Source organism: Neoarius graeffei, chromosome 8 (assembly GCF_027579695.1).
Source record: "Neoarius graeffei isolate fNeoGra1 chromosome 8, fNeoGra1.pri, whole genome shotgun sequence".
Classification (NCBI taxonomy): domain Eukaryota; kingdom Metazoa; phylum Chordata; class Actinopteri; order Siluriformes; family Ariidae; genus Neoarius; species Neoarius graeffei.
The window spans coordinates 9,912,582-9,935,444 of record NC_083576.1 but is presented as its reverse complement, the minus strand read 5'-3'; the positions used below and the strand labels follow the sequence as shown (position 1 = coordinate 9,935,444).

The 22,863-nt window shown below is 42.9% G+C and overlaps 1 protein-coding gene across 1 annotated transcript; it reads right to left on the bottom strand.

Annotated features, from left to right (window-relative positions):
* Positions 1–8,298: 8,298 nt before the first annotated feature.
* rab33ba (RAB33B, member RAS oncogene family a) lies at positions 8,299–22,528 on the bottom strand. Its single transcript, XM_060927273.1, has 2 exons — positions 22,028–22,528; positions 8,299–12,597 (listed from the first exon to the last, which is right to left on the bottom strand). The coding sequence occupies exons 1-2, from the start codon at positions 22,253–22,255 to the stop codon at positions 12,115–12,117; spliced, it is 711 nt and encodes a 236-aa protein (XP_060783256.1). The 5' UTR covers positions 22,256–22,528; the 3' UTR covers positions 8,299–12,114.
* Between the last annotated feature and the right edge of the window lie 335 nt (positions 22,529–22,863).

Here is a 22,863-nt window from a genome sequence, read left to right as displayed (position 1 = left end):
ATTTCGATTGGATTAAGGTCAGGACTTTGACTTGGCCATTCCAAAACATTAACTTTATTCTTCTTTAACCATTCTTTGGTAGAACGACTTGTGTGCTGAGGGTCGTTGTCTTGCTGCATGACCCACCTTCTCTTGAGATTCAGTTCATGGACAGATGTCCTGACATTTTCCTTTAGAATTCGCTGGTATAATTCAGAATTCATTGTTCCATCAATGATGGCAAGCCGTCCTGGCCCAGATGCAGCAAAACAGGCCCAAACCATGATACCACCACCACCATGTTTCACAGGTAGGATAAGGTTCTTATGCTGGAATGCAGTGTTTTCCTTTCTCCAAACATATAATGCTTCTCATTTAAACCAAAATGTTTTATTTTGGTCTCATCCGTCCACAAAACATTTTTCCAATAGCCTTCTGACTTGTCCACATGATCTTTAGCAAACTGCAGATGAGCAGCAATGTTCTTTTTGGAGAGCAGTGGCTTTCTCCTTGCAATCCTGCCATGCACACCATTGTTGTTCAGTGTTCTCCTGATGGTGGACTCATGAACATTAACATTAGCCAATGTGAGAGAGGCCTTCAGTTGCTTAGAAGTTACCCTGGGGTCCTTTGTGACCTCGCCGACTATTACACGCCTTGCTCTTGGAGTGATCTTTGTTGGTCGACCACTCCTGGGGAGGGTAACAATGGTCTTGAGTTTCCTCTATTTGTACACAATCTGTCTGACTGTGGATTGGTGGAGTCCAAACTCTTTAGAGATGGTTTTGTAACCTTTTCCAGCCTGATGAGCATCAACAACATTTTTTCGGAGGTCCTCAGAAATCTCCTTTGTTCGTGCCATGATACACTTCCACAAATGTGTGTTGTGAAGATCAGACTTTGATAGATCCCTGTTCTTTAAATAAAACAGGGTGCCCACTCACACCTGATTGTCATCCCATTGATTGAAAACACCTGACTCTAATTTCACCTTCAAATTAACTGCTAATCCTAGAGGTTCACATACTTTTGACCCTCATAGATATGTAATATTGGATCATTTTCCTCAATAAATAAATGACCAAGTATAATATTTTTGTCTCATTTGTTTAACTGGGTTCTCTTTATCTACTTTTAGGACTTGTATGAAAATCTGATGATGTTTTAGGTCATATTTATGCAGAAATATAGAAAATTCCTAAAGGTTCACAAACTTTCAAGCACCACTGTAATCAGGAATCGACTCTTTTTTTTTTTTCCCCCAGTGGACATTTGAGTAATTATTCATGCACAATTTATATCCTGAAAGTCCTGAAAAAATATCCTGAAAAAAGGAACTTTTTCATGGTATTCTAATTTTTTGAGATGCACTACAGTAGTACAATTATCGACACCTTAATCTTTTGGCTGTTGAGAAAGTAGAAAATACTTTCTCAACAGCCAAAAGATTAAGGTGTCGATAATTGTACTACTGTAGTGCATCTCAAAAAATTAGAATACCATGAAAAAGTTCCTTTTTTTCATAATTTAATTCAAAAAGGTAAACTTTCATATATTCTATATTCATTACATGTAAAGTGAAATATTTAAAGCCTTTTTTGTTTTAATTTTGATGATTATGGCTTATAGCTCATGAAAATCAGAAATCCAGTATCTCAAATTATTAGAATATTCCCTAAGATCAATCAAAAAAAGGATTTACAATACAGAAATGTCCAACTTCTGAAAAGTATATTCATTTATACACTCAATACTTGGTTGGGGCTCCTTTACCATGAATTACTGTATCAATGCGGTGTGGCATGGAGGTGATCAGTCTGTGGCACTGCTGAGGTGTTATTGAAGCCCAGGTTGCTTTGAGAGTGGCCTTCAGCGTATCTGTATTTTTGGGTCGGGTGTTTCTCATCTTCCTCTTGACAATACCCCATAGATTCTCTATGGGGTTCAGGTCAGGCAAGTTGGCTGGCCAATCAAACACAGTAATCTCATGGTCAGCAAACCATTTGGTAGTAGTTTTGGCACTGTGGGTAGGTGCTAAGTCCTGCTGGAAAAGGAAATCAGCATCTCCAAAAAGCTCGTCAGCAGATGGAAGCATGAAGTGCTCTAAAATCTCCTGGTAGATGGCTGTGTTGACTTTGGACTTGATAAAATACAGTGGACCAACACCAGCAGATGACATGGCACCCCAAATCATCACAGACTGTGGAAACTTCACACTGGGCTTCAAACACCTTGGATTCTGTGCCTCTCCACTCTTCCTCCAGACTCTAGAACCGTGATTTCCAAATCAAATGCAAAATGTACTTTCATCTGAAAAGAGGACTTTGGACCACTGAGCAATAGTCCATTTCCTTCTCTCCTTAGCCCAGATAAGACACTTCTGACATTGTCTCTGGCTCAGGAGTAGCTTGATATTAGGAATGCGAAAGTTGTATCCCCTTTCTTGAAGATGTCTGTTCGTGATGGGTCTTGATACACTGACACCAGCCTCAGTCCACTCCTTGTGAAGCTCTCCCAAGTTCTTGAATCAACTTTTCTTGACAATCCTCTCAAGACTGCGGCCATCCCTGTTGCTTGTGCACCTTTTCCAGCCGCCCTTTTCAGCAATGACCTTTTGTGGCTTACCCTCCTTGTGGAGGGCGTCAGCGATCATCTTCTGGACAACAGTCAAGTCAGCAGTCTTCCCCATGATTGTGGTTGTGTGTACTGAACTAGACCGAGAGATACACTGTGTTCATACTGTTTTACTCAAACTCGAAATGAAATATTCTAATATTTTGAGATGTTTTTTTGTACTGTATGCCATACTGATTAAAATAGAAAAATGCTTGAAACATTTTAGTTTGTGTAATGAGTCTATAATATACAACATTTTCACTTTCTTAAATAACTGATGGAAAATATTGAATTTTTTCATAATATTCTAATTTTTTTAGATGCACTAGTAGCTGCTGCTCTCATAATTAAAATAACTTTGTTTTGCTGAGAGCAAAAGTTTGTGTCCCCCCACAACCCACTTTTTTTTTTTTTTTGGAAGGGGTTCCACAAATTAATTTCCAGAAGTTAAAAATGCACCTTTTTCCAGGGGGGTAGAAACTTTTGCACCACTCTGGAATACAACAATCTGAAATAAGGCCTGTATTTTTAGGTCTATGGTTTTTAAAATAACTATAGTGGCCTGGAATGGATCTTTTTATTAAGTAAATATCATTAAGAATATATTCAGATATTCAAATAAGAAAAATCTTTTGTACGTTTTAGAAAACGGAGGATAATTTCAGTAAAAATAAACCGGGTTAAATGCCAGATCACTGACTGACTACATGAGAATGTGATTAGAGCGTCACCATCATGTGTTTAAATATGTTTCACCTTGCTGATGACATGTCTCTCTCATTAATTACAAAAATAAATCAATCAATAAATAAATCAGATTATCTAAATTCTACTTTCAAGTGTTGCCAGGTAAAACAAACCTCGCACGGCGGCACTTATTTTATACCTAAATGTTGATAACGGTAATATTTCTCAATCGTCAGCTGTCAGGTTATTTTCCTATGAAAACCCATGACCTTGAGTTTGACCTTTCAAGGTCATGGTGTGAAATGAAAGCCCATATGGAACTTTCTGTAAGTTGATAATGGTAAATATCTGCCTACCATTGACCGTTTTCAAAAAAAAAAAGCCAGGCAATATTCTTGAAACGTCACTCATGTCACCATGATGTATTTTGTATGAAAAATGCGAGTTTTTCAACACGAGAAGATAAACTTCATATCTTCCAGCCAATGTATGATTTTCTTTTTATTATATCGACACAGGCGGCACGGTGGTGTAGTGGTTAGCGCTGTCGCCTCACAGCAAGAAGGTCCGGGTTCGAGCCCCGTGGCCGGTGAGGGCCTTTCTGTGCGGAGTTTGCATGTTCTCCCCGTGTCCGCGTGGGTTTCCTCCGGGTGCTCCGGTTTCCCCCACAGTCCAAAGACATGCAGGTTAGGTTAACTGGTGACTCTAAATTGACCGTAGGTGTGAATGTGAGTGTGAATGGTTGTCTGTGTCTATGTGTCAGCCCTGTGATGACCTGGCGACTTGTCCAGGGTGTACCCTGCCTTTCGCCCGTAGTCAGCTGGGATAGGCTCCAGCTTGCCTGTGACCCTGTAGAACAGGATAAAGCGGCTACAGATGATGAGATGAGAACCATTTTTACTGAATCTGCATGTCTTTGAAGTGGGAAGAAACCCACGCAGACACGGGTAGAACATGCAAACTCGACATAGAAAGGCCCTTGTCAGCTGTGAGGTTCGAACCCGGAACCTTGTTGCCGTGAGGAAACGGTGTTAACTCTAAACGTGGCAGACTGTAAAATTAAAATAATATTTAAAGCCAGTAGCGTCTCAGACGTTGTGGTTTATTGTGAGTGAGTAATTGATTTGAGGATTGAGGAGTCGAGCAATCACAATAAGTGTATGTGAAATGGAGAGAGCTTTATTCCATCCATCTGTTAAAACAAAACAAAAAACCACATCATACAAGCAAAGTTCCTTAAAACACAAAGTGACAATAATCCAGTGGCAGACTTTCCTCTTTCGGTTTGTCCCGTGGCAATAATCAGGCACCAAACGAGGACAGAACAGCGAGACTGGCCGTGTGTTGGATGTGTACGACGTGACAGATGATGCAGAGGCATTAAATTTAACACCACGTGTCGGCTCTTGGGGTTGGGATGAAACATAAACAATGAAACATAACTCTATTATAAACATCCTGAGAAACAAAATCATCCCCGAGGACGTGAGAGGCCTGGTTTCCTTTCGGATTTTTTTAGGCACAGAAATAATATGAAATAAAAAACGAGGCGCAAAATCAACCATTCTGGCAAAACATAAAGTAAACACATTAACAACAACAACAACAACAACAGAACCCAGTCTGCACAAAGCACTGTAGCATTAAGATTGTCTTCACTGCTACAGATCATGAGGATCCAAAAGTTTGCACACCCTTGCAATGAAATATCAATCTTAAGTGTATTATGATAACTTAAGCAAAGCAAAAAATGCTGTTATACTGACCAACACTAAATAACGATTTGGCTTGTGAATAAAGAAAATACATTTATTAAGGTATAATTAGAAATAAACTTGAGAAATCAGAAATTTAGCTTGAGAGAAAAAAAGTTAGAGAAAAATTGTCAAATTTGAACATTTTTATTAGTTCATTCAAATGTAAAATAATAATAAGAAATAATAATACTTAGATGCGAGAGTAAATATTAGGATTTTCCAAAATGAAAAAAGTGAAAGAAAAAAAAAGTGTATAGAGTTGATAATAAATAATATTTTTACTTCGTGTAAATGTTAATTTTTGTCTTTGGGGGGAAAAAGGACATTTTTTATTGATATTAAGTTACAATGTAAGATTTCAACCAAATACTGAAAACAATTTGAAGGAAAAAAAATTAAATTTTTTTAATTTATATTAATATTTATTATTTATATTATTAATATATTATTAATATTTAATATTAATATTAATATTTATTTTTATTTATTTTATTTATCGAGCATTTTTTTTTCAGTGAAGGTTTTATATATGCAATGAAAACAGCCAAAGTGCATGTGAATCTATTAAGTGAAACAAATCTGTCAGTTAAAAAAAAAAATTACATAGGCCTCAAAAAAGATTTGTCCAAAGATTTGACTCGTATGTCCAACTTCGGGTTTGATTCCTGCCTCCAGATTTCAGCGTTTAGATCTTCCAAGTTGTAAATTTTGGCCCCTCGAAGTCCATCTCACCTTTCCTCTCTGACATTCGTTATTATACGCCACCTTTAACAAATCAGCACTAAGGGCTTGAGTCTTTTTTTTTTCTTAAAGTACATTTTCACTATAATCCTTTTACAAATCATTTATCTAATCTGTAAAATGGTTCCACGTGGCTGAAGTTTTCACTGTTGATCTGATGCTCCAGTTGTATGAACGTGTCTGAGCTCAGAGCAGGACAGGAAATTGGGGAGGATTATAAAAAAAAAAAAGCCACCTCTCTGTTTATCAATCACTGAGCTCTATATAAAATCTGGAGCGCTCATAGGCTCGTCAGACGGAAGCCATCTGGCCGCCATCTTACCGCTCGCATCGCCTGGATTTGGCTTACGTGTTAAACCACCGTATACGATCAAACTTGTCCCAACAAAAGTTTGTTCCTGACTTTTCCCCCCTTTCATTCCCTCCTCTTATTTTCTCACCTTCACCCACATTCTTTACATATCTTTATAGCGCTCCGCTTCACTGTTAGTTTTTTTCCTTTTCCAGTTCAGTCTCTGATTTTTTTTTTTGAATGGCTCTTTTACTACTATAATTATTTTTAGGGAGATTATTTCACTTTTTCTCTTGTACAGTGCATCTCTCGCTTTCATACAGTTCTTCCTTTCTATCTGTCTATGTTTTTATTTATTATTATTATTATTATTATACCAACACAAAGGCTGTACGATACTTCCTTTCTGTTGAGGACGGTTATCAAAACAGGATTATTTTCTCATATTATTTACCATTTTCACTTCATTCTCAGTCACGTCTTACCAGTATTTATTGGTCACAGAATTCACTGTCACAATATTCATACAGCTTGTGACCAATAAATACTGGTAAGACATGACTGAGAGAATGAAGAAGTGAAAATGGCAAATAACATGAGAAAATAATCCTGTTTCAACAACTGTCCTCAACAGAAAGGAAATATCATACAGCCTGATAGATATGAAATATACAAGAGAAAGATACACTGCATAAGAGAAAAACTGTACTCTCCATTTAAAAAATTATAGCAGTAAAAGCCATTCAAAAAAAATGATCAGAGACTGGACTGGAAAAGGAAAAAACAATATACAATATGCTATAAAGATATGTAAGGAATGGGGTAAGGTTAAGAAAATAAGAGGAGGGAATGAAAGGGGGAAAAAAGTCAGAAGATCCTTTTCTTGGGGCAAATTTGATCGGATACGACGGTTTAACAAACAAACCAAATACACACGATGTGAGCAGCAAGATGGCTTCACTCGTCTCTACAGCAGGGAATAGGCTCTGAGCTCTCCAGATTTTATATAGCGCTCAGTGTTAACAACACCATTTAAATTAGTTATAAAAGTGTTTTGGGGCGTCGTGGCTCGGGTGGTTGGGGCGCCGTGCCGTGAATGCGGGCGGCCCGGGTTCGGTTCCGGCCCGAGGTCATTTCCCGATCCCTTCCCGTCTCTCTCTCTCCCGCTCGTTTCCTGTCTCTACACTGTCCTATCCAATGGAGGTGCAAGAAAGCCCAAAAAAATATCTTTAAAAAAAAAAAAAAAAGTGTTTGAACTGACAATATTGTACACCTGTTTCACCTTATCGTCAATAATCTGTTTTTTTCTCCTCTTTTGGCCACAAGTGTATGGAATCAATTTTGTGTCAAAATGTTCATACAATACTTTTGAAATATCAAACGAAAACGACAAATCAAAATACAAAAAAAGAACAAAAAGTCAATTTTTTTTAGACTGGCAAACAAATTATTCGTGTAATCGTGCAAAATATCAGTCTGTTACTCTTCAGAAACCTTTTATTTTTGTTCCGCGTCTTTCTCAGTTTTGTTTGACGTAGTTTATTTTGGTTGCGATTCCAGCTTTCTCGTTTGCGCTCCCTGACTTTTTGCTTGCAGTTTTGGCACAAACTTGACGTGTGGGCGGGCTGTCTAGGAATGCATTCCCATTGGCTAACTTGTGTTTGACTGACAGCTACGCTCAGCCATTCCCTACTCGGATTCTGGCGGACTGTTTGCCGAGTGACCGATCCATTGACGGTAAACAAGGATGGAGTGGACTTCAGTGGCGACTATGATATTGAATTAATTCAACAAAGTGTAAATTCAGTATCATAGTCGCCACTGAAGTCCACTCGATCCTTGTTTACCGTCAATGGATCGGTCACTCGGCAAACAGTCCGCCAGAATCCAAGTAGGGAATGGCTGAGCGCAGCTGTCAGTCAAACACAAGTTAGCCAATGGGAATGCGTTCCTGGACAGCCCACCCACGCGTCAAGTTTGTGCCAAAACTGCAAGCAAAAAGTCAGGGAGCGCAAACGAGAAAGCTGGAATCGCAACCAAAATAAATTACGGCAAACAAAACTGAGAAAGACGCGGAACAAAAATAAAAGGTTTCTGAAGAGTAATAGACTGATATTTTGCACGATTACACGAATAATTTGTTTGCCAGTCTAAAAAAAATTGACACTTTGTTCTTTTTTTGTATTTTGATTTGTCGTTTTTGTTTGATATTTCAAAAGTATTGTATGAACATTTTGGCACAAAATTGATTCCATACAAGTGCTATTTTCTTCACCACCATGTACCAATTTTCAGTGACCTAGGGCTACAGGAGGAATCCATTTCTGTCCCCTAAGCTGCACTAACGTGCCCTCTAGGACTCATTATCGGACCTCAAGGTAACCATAAAGTCAAAAAGGTACATATTTTTTCCTAAAGAGTACAAATAAGTACCTTAGAAGGTCCTGCACCAGTGACAAGCCGTTGGTTTATTTTCTAAGAGTGTATAGTTACCTGTAAACATACACTCACTGGCCACTTTAATAGGAACTTGTGATCGAGTCTAAGATTCCTGTTCTTGGCTGCAGGAGTGGAACTCAACCTGCTCTTCTGTTTTCTGTCGCATGCCGAGATGCTTTTCTACTCATCACGGTTGTAAAGAGGGATTATATAGGAGTCGCTATATCCTTCCTGGCAAAAAAGCTCGAACCACCTCGAACCTGTCCGTTTTCCCTCGGACCTCTCTGATCAACAAAGCGTTCATTTCCACCCACGGAACTGTCCCTCACTCGCTTGACTCGATGGGTTTTTTTGTTTGTTTTTCGCACCATCCTGTTGTGTGTGAAAACCCCAGGACGAGATCACCAGTTTCTGAAATACTTAAACCTCATAAATCATTTGGCTCAAACCAACACCCATGGCACAGTGAAAGAAAGTCGCACTTGACTGCGAGATCAGAGTTTGTCCCGTTCTGACGTGTGAACATTCTGAACGTTAACCGAAGCTCTTGATTTGGATCCGCGTGAGATTTGATGCATCGTGCTGTTGTCGAGGGATCGGCTGATTAGAGAATGGCGTAAAACAGCACGATGGATGGATGGATGGGGGTTCCTAATAAAGTGGCTGGTGAGGGTAGGTGCTTGTCTGATATGTCTAAAGTCGAAAGATTTTTATTTCACATCAAGGAATTCTTTGTTTACCGTGAAGGCTGATCTTTCGAGCAGGAAATCTGGAGTTGAGACGAGACCAGAGAGAGAGGAAGAAAAAGAGCATTACTACTGTATTAATAAGAGAGTCAATCATTCTATTCTACTCTAATCACATGTCGATTGGCTTGTTATTGGTGTTCTGGTGTATTTTTGCCAACAGGATAAAGATTGGCAGCTGGAGTTCTCTATTGTTTAGAGATGAATAGTGAAATCCATCCAGGCGGGGGGGTGCAAACTTTTGGGATGGTCCAACACATGCTTCATTTCTTTGTTATTTGTGCAAAACTGATGTCGATGTTCATGGCAGTCAGAGAAACATCACATCACATCACATCACTTCAACCCGAGACTAAAGAACGATCCGGGTTAGAACCGTCCAGGCGTTTGTAAAGCGCGCACCACAGGACCTGCTGTAGCGGCGACGAGGGAAGGAAAAACAAGCCACGGTTCCGATCCGGAAAGCAGGCGTGCATTCAGTAGCACACACTCACTTCACACACACACATTTGCTCTCTCAGTCGTCCTGAAAGCTTGCAGGATGAGCGAGACGCTGATACTGTACCCTGCTGCGTGAGTAACATAATAAGAACGCCATGCTCGCTGTCGGCTAGTGTTTTATAGTGTCGCAGGATACACACGTCCCCAGAGTGTCCCTACAGTCCTACAACACACTACCGTACTACAAATGTAGATTTTCTTTGTCTTTAAAAATAACAAATGCTTCGTATAGCCTATGTTTTACTGACTCATAACTGAATAATGTCGCTAAGTAGCTCGGTAGCTAAGTGTCATTTTGTTTACTATAGCTAGCATCCTAGTCCCTACACAGAACTCTGGTAACGTCTGGTTTTTTTTTTTTTTGGTTCTGTTCTTGTTGTTTTGGCTTAAAACAGCGCCAGGCCTCGAAAATCACTCACTTTCGTCTGAATCCTTATTCATTTTTCTTTACCAGAGTAAAAACAAAGTAGAAATACAGACCTAGCTAAATAATTATGATTAGCGATGCTCAACTTTAACTAGCACACAGTACTTCATCATCGGCCCACTTTTGTGGTATCCGTAACGTCTCCATCTTTCCATCCAACAACACCTCATAGTTTGTAGTGTTTTTTTTTAAATATGACATAACTCATGCTAGCAGTTGATGCTAAAATGCTATAATTACAGCATAACACGACACATAGCAGAGTCTCTTCTTGGTAATTTTGCCGCCACCGCTGTGGCATTTTCAAAGAAAATATGTTGACGCTCTTCTTCATCATTTTGAATTGTTTGTATTTTAAAAAAAAACAAGTTAGTAATGCTAGTTGTAATTTGGCGTCCATGTTTCTGAAGAATTACAGTACACAGAGTTCAAGAGTACACGTTCGAGGAAAGCAAACAGGTTAAGTGCCAAGGAACTGGAAATACGGACGCGGAGAATAAGCTAGCTATGATTTAACAATGGAAACCGTAGCAAAGAGTGGAAACAAGGTCAATAACGCATTCCTGGAGATAGAGTGATGGGAAATTACTAATTAACGAACATGGAGAACTTGGTAGGGATGAGATGCTTCCTGTTCCAAGAAGTCGTCGAATCTTTTCAGACGTTTGACCTTGAATCCAAGCAAAATTCCTTATAAACTGGATAAACGTTCGATTATTGGCGATAGTCTATCCATCATACCCGAGAGAACCTTGGACGATCTTGGATGAACACAACACCTCCATCGGCTCTTAACCAAACATCCATCACGACTGACGTCAACACTGTGTTCCAGCTCGAAGGGCTTCCAAAATGGCTCAACGGAAACCTGTTTTTTGGGATCACTGAGTGACGGATGTTTTTACTGGACTGGACTGACGTTATAGATGTTCTGGTATTTAAAAAAAAAAAAAAAAGACATTTCCATTTTGAACAATACGGAAGCAGCCGCTTCGAAGTGCCGTACATTCTCAGCAGAAATCCGTCTCGTTTGGAAAGCAGCACAGGAACGTTTACGGTCAATCACGTTTACAGTCTCCAGGACGCAAGTCATTGATCATTTTCAGATCAAATACTGGCCAAGGTATTGATCATAATATAAACGATGCCGTACAAATAACATCAGTGCTTTGCATCACTGTAAATCTTATTTCATTCATATCCTGATTTAAAAAAAAAAAAAAATCCCGAATGATTAAAGTCGGTAATTATTTCACGAGATTTGTCGAGCACTTAGACGTGGCTTAAACGATGTTACGAATATTAGACACAACGTTTTTTTTTTTTTTTTTCCCAGAACAAAAAATTTAACTCCTCATTTCCGGTTATGATATACGACGTCTCTTCAGCGTACGGTAATATTCGAAAGCAAGGTGCTCGGAGTTTCGTGATGAACGCAACCCTGTGATGCATCTTTATACTAAGGTCATTCTGTTTATGTACCACGTGGATTACAAAGACAAAATTATACGAGCAAACACCGATTTCTGTCACTGGGATCAAGTGTTTATCCATAATCTACGTTTCCTCGTGTTGTGTTTGTGTTTGCATGCGTGTCTTTCTCGGTTAGTGTGTTCTCTAGGAGTCTTGAGCGTCGAATGATTTGAGAAGCTGCTTTATCTATGATGTTGCCTGCAAAAACGTAGAACGTTATTCCGAGTCATTTCGCTCATGTTGAATGCTAAATTGAGATTGAGCCTCGAGTTAAGCGTTTCCGTGGTGTGTAGGGTTCAGTCCGGGTATAGATACTGTAGTGGGGAGCATCAGCATCAGCGTCGTTATCCTTTGTCCTTGATGATCCGTCCATTTTGCAACCTCCGATCTTGTAGATTTCGAATCCTTTACACTCGTCACTACTTCCCTTTTAGACCGATTTAGCCCCGCCCCTCACTAGCTCCTCCAGCAGGTGCAGCCCCAGCTCCCGTGTTGCTGCTGCTGCTCCTCGTCCTGATCCCGCCCCCTGAGCATGACCGTGTTAGCCGGCTGACTCAGCACCAACGGCTTCTGCGACTTCAGCTTGTGCGCCACCGTCATGAAGATGGCCTCCACGTGATCGCTGTCTTTGCTCCCTCCCTGTGGGCTCTTAGCTGACGTCTCGAACAGAGGCATGGAGTGGGCGTCGGCGAACTGCTGGGCCACCTCCGTGCTCACCTGAGCAGCGTGGCGGAGGTCGCACTTGTTGCCCACCAGGATCCGGGGCACCTCGTGGCCGAGCGCGTGCTGCCGGCATTCCTCGATCCACGCCGGGAGGCTGCGGAAACTCGCCGCGCTCGTCACGTCATACACAAACACCACGGCGTGAACGTTTCTGTAGTAGTGCTGCACCATGCTCTTCCGGAAACGCTCCTGACCCGCCGTGTCCCACAGCTGCACCTGGAAGACAGGGAGAGCGAGGCAACGGTCAAGAACTTGTACAAAAGGCAGTTCATACGCTGACTGGCTACTCTATTACTAGGATATCAGCTCATATACCTACCGTGAGTAGAGAAAAACAAAATGGCGGCGCATGTTGATGAACCAAACAAGGACGAAAGAAAAACTCTACTCGAAAACAAAACCCCAAAAAGCAATAAAATATGGAATGAAAGTATTTAATGGTAAGAATGTATCTTTTTTTTCCCCAAGAACTATTATTTTCACAAATTGCTCCTGACATTTCGCCGGTTTGTTTACATTCTAAGCGGAAATTATTTTGTCGGAAGTTTTGTATAAAGTTTTTATTTGGAAAATTTCTTTCAAAAATGCTCCGTTTCTCAAAATCCAGTGAATGTGGATAGAATAGAACAGTTATTCCACTCAATCTTGTTGTACATGGTTTATAGCCGACTCGGTGCTACGCGCCTCGTCGGCTATCAGCTCATGTCCGACTCGATTTCGTGGAATAACTGTTAAATATCCCGTATATAGTCGATAACCCAGTAGCATGAAAATAGGAAGTTTATCTTCGAGTGATGAACGTATATATCACGAGTGAGAATGAAGTGAATGAGTGAAAATATTTCAACACGAGAAGATAATCTTCATATCTTCACGCCACTGTGTAACATTATATTATATGGACACATCCAAAAAAAAAAAAAAGACAAGTTCACTATTTTGACAATGCACGTCTAGGCAGCGGGAAAACACTAGGATTGACGTCACGGGAGTGAAATATCAGGAAATATTATGTCACTCAGATCCGTGATGTATTTCGTCTGAAAAATGGGAGTTTTTCAACACGAGAAGATAAACTTCATATCTTTGTGTGATTTTCTTTATTATATCGACACATTCACAAACAATAAAGTGCCCAAATTTATCAAAACAAATTGATCATCAATTTCCTCACGAGTGACATGTAGAGATTTATGTCCTGGATGGAGCTTGTATGAAAAATACGAGCGGTGTATTTCCCAGTAAAACACTCGTGTCCATGGAATAAAATATAATATAGAAGCGAGAAAAATAGAAAAGAACAGAACTGTATGGAATAGAAGAGAGAGAAAGAAAGAAAAAAAGGCTGGTACAGAGACAGAGAGTGAGTGGGTGGAAATTAGAGACAGAAATGTCAGAGAGAGAGTCTGTGAGGGGGAGAGAGAGAGAGAGAGAGAGAGACCGAGTGTGTCTGTGAGTGGGGAAGAGAGAGAGAGAGAGAGAGAGAGAGAGAGAGTGTGTCTGTGAGTGGGGGGGAGAGAGAGAGAGAGAGAGAGTCTGAGTGGAGAGAGAGAGAGAGAGAGAGTGTCTGTGAGTGGGGAGATAGTGTCTGTGAGTAGAGAGAGAGAGAGAAAGAGAGAGAGTGTGTCTGTGAGGAGAGAGAGAGTGAGTGAGTGTGTCTGTGAGTGGGGAGAGAGAGAGAGAGTGTCTGTGAGTGGGGGGGAGAGAGAGAGAGAGAGAGAGAGAGAGTGTGAGAGTGGAGTGTGTGTGTGTGTGTGTGTGTGTGTGTGTGTGTGTGTGTGTGTGTGTGTGGAGATAGTGTCTGTGAGTAGAGAGAGAGAGAGAGAGAGAAAGAGAGTGTGTCTGTGAGGAGAGAGAGAGAGAGAGAGAGAGAGAGTGTGAGAGTGTGAGAGTGTCTGAGTGGGGGAAAGACAGTAGAGACAGCAGAGAGAGAGAGAGAAAGTCTGTGAGTGGGGGAAAGACAGTAGAGACAGCGTCTGTGAGTAGGGGAAAGACAGTAGAGACAGCAGAGAGAGAGAGAGAGAGAGAGTGTCTGTGAGTAGGGGAAAGACAGTAGAGACAGCAGAGAGAGAGAGAGAAAGTCTGTGAGTGGGGGAAAGACAGTAGAGACAGCAGAGAGAGAGAGTCTGTGAGTAGGGGAAAGACAGTAGAGACAGCAGAGAGAGAGAGAAAGTCTGTGAGTGGGGGAAAGACAGTAGAGACAGCAGAGAGAGAGAGAGAGTGAGTGTCTGAGTAGGGGAAAGACAGTAGAGACAGCAGAGAGAGAGAGAAAGTCTGTGAGTGGGGGAAAGACAGTAGAAACAGCAGAGAGAGAGAGAGAGAGAGAGAGAGACTGTCTGTGAGTAGGGGAAAGACAGTAGAGACAGCAGAGAGAGAGAGAGAGTGTCTGTGAGTAGGGGAAAGACAGTAGAGACAGCAGAGAGAGAGAGAAAGTCTGTGAGTGGGGGAAAGACAGTAGAGACAGCAGAGAGAGAGAGTCTGTGAGTAGGGGAAAGACAGTAGAGACAGCAGAGAGAGAGAGAGAGAGAGAGAGTGTCTGTGAGTAGGGGAAAGACAGTAGAGACAGCAGAGAGAGAGAGAGAGAGAGAGTCTGTGAGTAGGGGAAAGACAGTAGAGACAGCAGAGAGAGAGAGTCTGTGAGTAGGGGAAAGACAGTAGAGACAGCAGAGAGAGAGAGAGAGAGAGAGAGAGTGTCTGTGAGTAGGGGAAAGACAGTAGAGACAGCAGAGAGAGAGAGAGAGAGAGTCTGTGAGTGGGGGAAAGACAGTAGAGACAGCAGAGAGAGAGAGTCTGTGAGTAGGGGAAAGACAGTAGAGACAGCAGAGAGAGAGAGAGAGAGAGAGAGAGAGAGAGAGAGTGTCTGTGAGTAGGGGAAAGACAGTAGAGACAGCAGAGAGAGAGAGAGAGAGAGAGAGTCTGTGAGTAGGGGAAAGACAGTAGAGACAGCAGAGAGAGAGAGAAAGTCTGAGTGGGGGAAAGACAGTAGAGACAGCAGAGAGAGAGAGAGAGAGAGAGAGAGAGTCTGTGAGTAGGGGAAAGACAGTAGAGACAGCAGAGAGAGAGAGAGAGAGAGAGAGAGTGTCTGTGAGTAGGGGAAAGACAGTAGAGACAGCAGAGAGAGAGAGTCTGTGAGTAGGGGAAAGACAGTAGAGACAGCAGAGAGAGAGAGAAAGTCTGTGAGTGGGGGAAAGACAGTAGAGACAGCAGAGAGAGAGACAGAGAGAGAGAGTGTCTGAGTAGGGGAAAGACAGTAGAGACAGCAGAGAGAGAGAGAGAGAAAGTCTGTGAGTGGGGGAAAGACAGTAGAGACAGCAGAGAGAGAGAAAGTCTGTGAGTGGGGGAAAGACAGTAGAGACAGCAGAGAGAGAGAGTCTGTGAGTGGGGAAAGACAGTAGACAGCAGAGAGAGTCTGTGAGTGGGGGAAAGACAGTAGACAGCAGAGAGAGTCTGTGAGTGGGGGAAAGACAGTAGACAGCAGAGAGAGTCTGTGAGTGGGGGAAAGACAGTAGACAGCAGAGAGAGAGAGAGTCTGTGAGTGGGGGAAAGACAGTAGAGACAGCAGAGAGAGAGTCTGTGAGTGGGGGAGAGACAGCAGAGAGAGAGTCTGTGAGTGGGGGAGAGACAGCAGAGAGAGAGAGTCTGTGAGTGGGGAAAGACAGTAGACAGCAGAGAGAGAGAGAGAGAGAGAGAGAGTCTGTGAGTGGGGGAAAGACAGTAGAGACAGCAGAGAGAGAGTCTGTGAGTGGGGGAGAGACAGCAGAGAGAGTGTCTGTGAGTGGGGGAAAGACAGTAGACAGCAGAGAGAGAGAGAGAGTGTCTGTGAGTGGGGGAAAGACAGTAGACAGCAGAGAGAGAGAGAGAGAGAGAGAGAGAGTCTGTGAGTGGGGGAAAGACAGTAGAGACAGCAGAGAGAGAGTCTGTGAGTGGGGGAGAGACAGCAGAGAGAGAGTCTGTGAGTGGGGGAAAGACAGTAGACAGCAGAGAGAGAGAGAGAGTGTCTGTGAGTGGGGGAAAGACAGTAGACAGCAGAGAGAGAGAGAGAGAGAGAGTCTGTGAGTGGGGGAAAGACAGTAGACAGCAGAGAGAGAGAGAGAGAGTCTGTGAGTGGGGGAAAGACAGTAGAGACAGCAGAGAGAGAGTCTGTGAGTGGGGGAGAGACAGCAGAGAGAGAGAGTCTGTGAGTGGGGGAAAGACAGTAGACAGCAGAGAGAAGGAGAGTCTGTGAGTGGGGGAAAGACAGTAGACAGCAGAGAGAGAGAGAGAGAGAGAGAGAGTCTGTGAGTGGGGGAAAGACAGTAGACAGCAGAGAAAGAGAGAGAGTCTGTGAGTGGGGGAAAGACAGTAGAGACAGCAGAGAGAGAGAGAGAGTGTCTGTGAGTAGGGGAAAGACAGTAGAGACAGCAGAGAGAGAGAGAAAGTCTGTGAGTGGGGGAAAGACAGTAGAGACAGCAGAGAGAGAGAGAAAGTCTGTGAGTGGGGGAAAGACAGTAGAGACAGCAGAGAGAGAGAGAAAGTCTGTGAGTGGGGGAAAGACAGTAGAGACAGCAGAGAGAGAGAGAAAGTCTGTGAGTGGGGGAAAGACAGTAGAGACAGCAGAGAGAGAGAGAAAGTCTGTGAGTGGGGGAAAGACAGTAGAGACAGCAGAGAGAGAGAGAGAGAGAGAGAGAGAGAGAGTCTGTGAGTGGGGGAAAGACAGTAGACAGCAGAGAGAGAGAGAGAGAGTCTGTGAGTGGGGGAAAGACAGTAGAGACAGCAGAGAGAGAGTCTGTGAGTGGGGGAGAGACAGCAGAGAGAGAGAGTCTGTGAGTGGGGGAAAGACAGTAGACAGCAGAGAGAAGGAGAGTCTGTGAGTGGGGGAAAGACAGTAGACAGCAGAGAGAGAGAGAGAGAGAGAGAGAGTCTGTGAGTGGGGGAAAGACAGTAGACAGCAGAGAAAGAGAGAGAGTCTGTGAGTGGGGGAAAGACAGTAGAGACAGCAGAGAGAGAGAGAGAGTGTCTGTGAGTAGGGGAAAGACAGTAGAGACAGCAGAGAGAGAGAGAAAGTCTGTGAGTGGGGGAAAGACAGTAGAGACAGCAGAGAGAGAGAGAAAGTCTGTGAGTGGGGGAAAGACAGTAGAGACAGCAGAGAGAGAGAGAAAGTCTGTGAGTGGGGGAAAGACAGTAGAGACAGCAGAGAGAGAGAGAAAGTCTGTGAGTGGGGGAAAGACAGTAGAGACAGCAGAGAGAGAGAGAAAGTCTGTGAGTGGGGGAAAGACAGTAGAGACAGCAGAGAGAGAGAGAGAGAGTGTCTGAGTAGGGGAAAGACAGTAGAGACAGCAGAGAGAGAGAGTCTGTGAGTGGGGAAAGACAGTAGACAGCAGAGAGAGAGAGAGAGAGAGAGAGTCTGTGAGTGGGGAAAGACAGTAGACAGCAGAGAGTCTGTGAGTGGGGGAAAGACAGTAGACAGCAGAGAGAGAGTCTCTGTGAGTGGGGGAAAGACAGTAGAGACAGCAGAGAGAGAGAGAAAGTCTGTGAGTGGGGGAAAGACAGTAGAGACAGCAGAGAGAGAGAGAAAGTCTGTGAGTGGGGGAAAGACAGTAGAGACAGCAGAGAGAGAGAGAGAGAGAGTGTCTGAGTAGGGGAAAGACAGTAGAGACAGCAGAGAGAGAGAGTCTGTGAGTGGGGAAAGACAGTAGACAGCAGAGAGAGAGAGAGAGAGAGAGAGAGAGAGTCTGTGAGTGGGGAAAGACAGTAGACAGCAGAGAGTCTGTGAGTGGGGGAAAGACAGTAGACAGCAGAGAGAGAGTCTCTGTGAGTGGGGGAAAGACAGTAGAGACAGCAGAGAGAGAGTCTGTGAGTGGGGGAGAGACAGCAGAGAGAGAGAGTCTGTGAGTGGGGGAAAGACAGTAGACAGCAGAGAGAGAGAGTCTGTGAGTGGGGGAAAGACAGTAGAGACAGCAGAGAGAGAGTCTGTGAGTGGGAGAGAGACAGCAGAGAGAGAGAGTCTGTGAGTGGGAGAGAGACAGCAGAGAGAGAGAGTCTGTGAGTGGGGGAAAGACAGTAGACAGCAGAGAGAGAGAGAGAGAGAGAGAGAGTGTCTGTGAGTGGGGGAAAGACAGTAGAGACAGCAGAGAGAGAGAGAGAGAGTGTCTGTGAGTGGGGGAAAGACAGTAGAGACAGCAGAGAGAGAGAGAGAGAGAGAGAATATGAATCGGAGGAGTCGGGGTACAGAGAGTCTGTAGTGATGCAGAGGGAGGTGGACGGGATAATGACGGAGAGAGAGTGTTCATTGTGCTGCTCGCTCTCCCCTTTAACGATGATCTTTGTGCTGCGATGCTTTTGGGAAACTCAGGCCTCCTCACACTGAGACTGAAACCCCCAGTACCAGCTCACATCACTGCCATTAGTTCACGACTCAGCAGTTCAAAATAATACATTACTGAAAAATAAAGGAAAAGATGCGTACATAAACAAAACTACAACTTCGCCTACGTGGTTAAACTCTTTCACAACGTTGTGGTCAGAAGTTTACATACAGTGACAGGAATGTCATGGTAATATTTGGGCTTTCAGGAATTTCTTTGAACTGTTCTTTTTCTGTGGCAGAATGATTGTACAGCATACAGCTTTAATTAAAAAAAAAAAAAACTAGAATTTGGTGCAGAAGTTTTAATTTTCTTTGGGTTTACTGAAATCAATACAGGGTCAAAATTATACATACAGCACACCTAATATTCGGGTAAAATGTCTCTTCGCAAGATTCATAGTGACCAAACATTTTTGTTTACCATGAACAAGCTTCTGGCAGAATTCTGGTTGGATATTTCACAACTCTTCATGGTAGAATTGGTAGAGTTCAATTAAATTTATTGTTTTTCTTGGCATGGACTCGACTTGTAAGCACGGTCTGTATATTTTCACTAGGGTTGAAGTCAGGACTTGTTTTAAGCTTAATATTAGCCTGCTTTATCCTCCACAACCAGCTCTGATGCGTGTTTGGGTTCATTGTCCTGTTGTAACTCCCAAGTCCCAAGTTGTGTTTAAGTTTCTGATGGTTTATGCTGAAGAATTCTGAGGTAGTCCTCCTCCTTCATTATTCCACCCACTTTGTGCAATGAACCAGTTCCACTGGCAGCAAAACCACCCCAGAGCATGATGATCCTACCACCACCACCAGCTGGTACAGTGTCCCTCTGTACATGGTGGTCATTGTGGCCAAACAACTCAATCTTTGTCTCATCTGACCATACAGCTTTCCTCCAGAAGGCTTTTTCTTTGTCTGTGTGGTCAGCTTCAAACTGTAATTAAGCTTGAAGGTGTTGATTTTGGAGCAGGGGGTTATTTCTTGGATAGCAGCCTCTTAGTCCATGGTGATCTGAACTGTAGACAGTGATCCATCAGCTTCCAGTTCATGGCAGGGCTGTGCTGTGCTATGGTGGTTCCCAGGTTGTTTCTGACCATCCAAACCAATTACCTTTCAGCTGAGGGTGACAGTTTGGGTTTTCTTGAAGCAAAGTGACTACACCTCACAATAACTTAGATACAATTGTTTGAACTGATCTTGGAATTTGCAGTTGTTTAGAAATGGCTCCAAGAGGCATTCCGGAGTTGTGTACATCTGCGATCCTCTTTCTCAGATCTGCACTGAGCTCCTTGGACTTTCCCATTTTACTGTGTGTTGGTCAATCTAATGAGTGCTGTAAACAAACCCTTTTTATGAAGGCACAGACAAGCTACCAGCTTATCAATCATAATCACTAACAGGAAGTAAAGAGACCTCAGCCTTGGCAAGATAAGAGACATTTTGGAAGTTTCAGCACCTTTGAATTAATAACCTAAGTGAGCGTGTGTAAATTTTTGACCCTGTATGTATAATTTTGACCCTGTGTTGATTTCAGAAAACCCAAAGAAAATTGTGCACTGAATTCTAGGCTTTTTTTTAAGATGTATGCCGTACAATCATTCTGCAACAGAAAAAGAACAGTTCAAAGAAATGACTGAAATTCAAAATATTGCCATGACATTCATGCCACTGTATGTAAACTTCTGACCACAACTGTACATGATACAGAAAATATAAAGTGCAAAGTATTATAAAATTCAATCCTAACATGAAGAACAATCAAGGCTCTTTATATGTAAACATTCGCAGTGTCACCTCATGGTAAGAAGGTTCTGGGTTCGAGCCCAGCAGCCGACGGGGCCTTTCTGTGTGGAGTTTGCATGTTCTCGCTGTGTCTGCATGGGTTTCTTCCGGGTGCTCCGGTTTCCCCCCACAGTCCAAAGACATGCGGTTAGGTTAACGTGGGAAGGGCTGAAGTGCCCAAGAGTGGCGGCGTGCATGTACACAGCGGCTTTGCTCTCCTATGACGAACTAAATTTCGTTGTACATTTATGCAGTGACAATAAAGGCTTTCTATTCTATTCCAGTTCCAAAAAACGTGTATTTGTTGTAGGATTTCATTCTTTTTTTAAATGAATTTGTTAGGATTTTTTTTTCATTGTTTGTTTTTGTTCATTGTCAGTGAACACACGTGTGCACACACACCCAGAGCAGTGGGCAGCCACACTAGAGCACCCGGGGAGCAGTCAGGGGTTCGGTACCTTGCTCAAGGGCACTTCATGTTAACCTAACTGCATGTCTTTGGACTGTAGGGGAAACCGGAGCACCCGGAGGAAACCCACGCAGACACGGGGAGAACATGCAAACTGGGTTCGAACCCGGAATCTTCTTGCTATGAGGCGACCGTGCTAATCACTACACCACCGTGCCGCCCATTTATTGCTGGTATCAGATCGTTACCATCTCTGCTGCCGAGTTATAAAAACACACAAGATATGACGGATGACAGGCTTCAAGACAAGCCGTCTCTAATCTTCAAATTCCATCGGATCTGATCAAATCCTGGTTCTGATTCTGTCCCAGCACCCATCTCAACCGTTACTGATAGGCTACTACTACAGTATTTCTAGATTGGACGAATAAACGAATGTATTGAAACCTGACCTAATAGTTGATTTTCATATATATGATAACAATACTTTTGATCAGACTGTTGGATTGTGAGAATAAATGCTTTAACTAGCAGATAAACACTCTGACACTGGGCTGTGATTGATGTGATGGAGGGATCAGACGCGCAGCTTGTGAACAGGCAAGGCAGGCAACTGCTTGGGGCCCCCTGAGAGTCGGGGCCTGAGGGCATATTTATTTTGTTTTTTATTGTTCTTTCCCATTGTATTTTCACATTTGGAATTTAAAAAACTTTGGTTTCATACATTTTTCGTTGGTGTCAGATTATTTACAACATATTGGTGATGAACACTGGTCAGAAGGGCCCACTGGAAATGTTTGCTTGGGGCCACAACAGACTCTATAATCGCCTCTGGGAGGGATTGTGTGAGCTTACAGTAGTGTGTGTCACATGCAATAACTAACTAACTAAAAAAAAAAAGTGTTTGCTGGTTAATAGATGACCTGGATCAGGTGACATGCAAATCAAAACACTGCAACAGACCTACTCCTAAGGGTGACGTCATAGATACAGCCACTGACAGTGGCGTCATTTGTTTAGCCACTAAGGATGACGTCATTGCCCCCAGCAATGTGCTTCCCAGTGGCATGATTTAAGTCAGATCCGATCTCTGCTCCTTCTCCTCCTCTCACCTTGATCTTTTCTCCGTCGATCTCGATGATCTTCTCCCGGAAGTCCACCCCGATGGTGGCCTCGGTCTTGTCCGGGAACTTGCCGGCGCAGAAGCGGTATGTGAGGCAGGTCTTTCCCACCCCGGAGTCTCCGATCACTATGATCTTAAAGATCCGGGTGCGGGGAGGAGGCAGTGTGGAGCTGCTCAGGGAGCTGCTGAACTCCAGAGAGGACTCCATTTCTGCCATCTCTCTCTCTCTCTCTCTCTGTCTGTCTGTCTGTCTGTGTGTGTGTTTAATCAGAGATGATGACCGAGAACAGCAGCATGTGGACAGATGTTCCAACCCTTTCTAGCTGAGTCACTGTCATCCACTAAAATAACTCAAAACAATGAGAATAACTGATGTCTTCTCCTCTTTCTCGCACACGGCCGCAGAGTGAAGGGATATCTGAAGCTCTCCTGTCCGAATTACACCCACCCCATCCTGCTCATCTCTCTCTCTGCTGCTCCTGCAAACACTGTTTTGGTTTTCAGCCACGTCCTGACCCAACGCAAGATCTCGCGAGACTTTACTGTCTTTGCGCAGGAGTTTGAAATCACGCAGAAATCTCGCGAGATTTTAAACAGCACAGTTTCGCTAAGAAGCTAAAGCTTTTTTTTTTTTTAATTTTCTTTTTTCCTTTCTGTCCATGGCCATCTTTTAACTACAGCATTTCCTACATAATTTTTCAATTTTGTATTACAAGGTGTTTAAAAGTTTGTGATAATTTCTCTGTTCTTCACAATATTTAATAACATCATGATGCCGCCATATTGGTTTCCCATACGAAAAAGAACAGTAAAGAACTTATAAGA

What these genes read in the sequence shown, in the direction of transcription:
- rab33ba (XM_060927273.1), bottom strand. Translation starts at nt 22,255, where the DNA reads ATGGCAGAAATGGAGTCCTCTCTGGAGTTCAGCAGCTCCCTGAGCAGC. An exon ending in TCGACGGAGAAAAGATCAAG is followed by an intron (nt 12,598 to 22,027) that starts GTGAGAGGAGGA and finishes CCTGTCTTCCAG; the next exon opens with GTGCAGCTGTGGGACACGGC.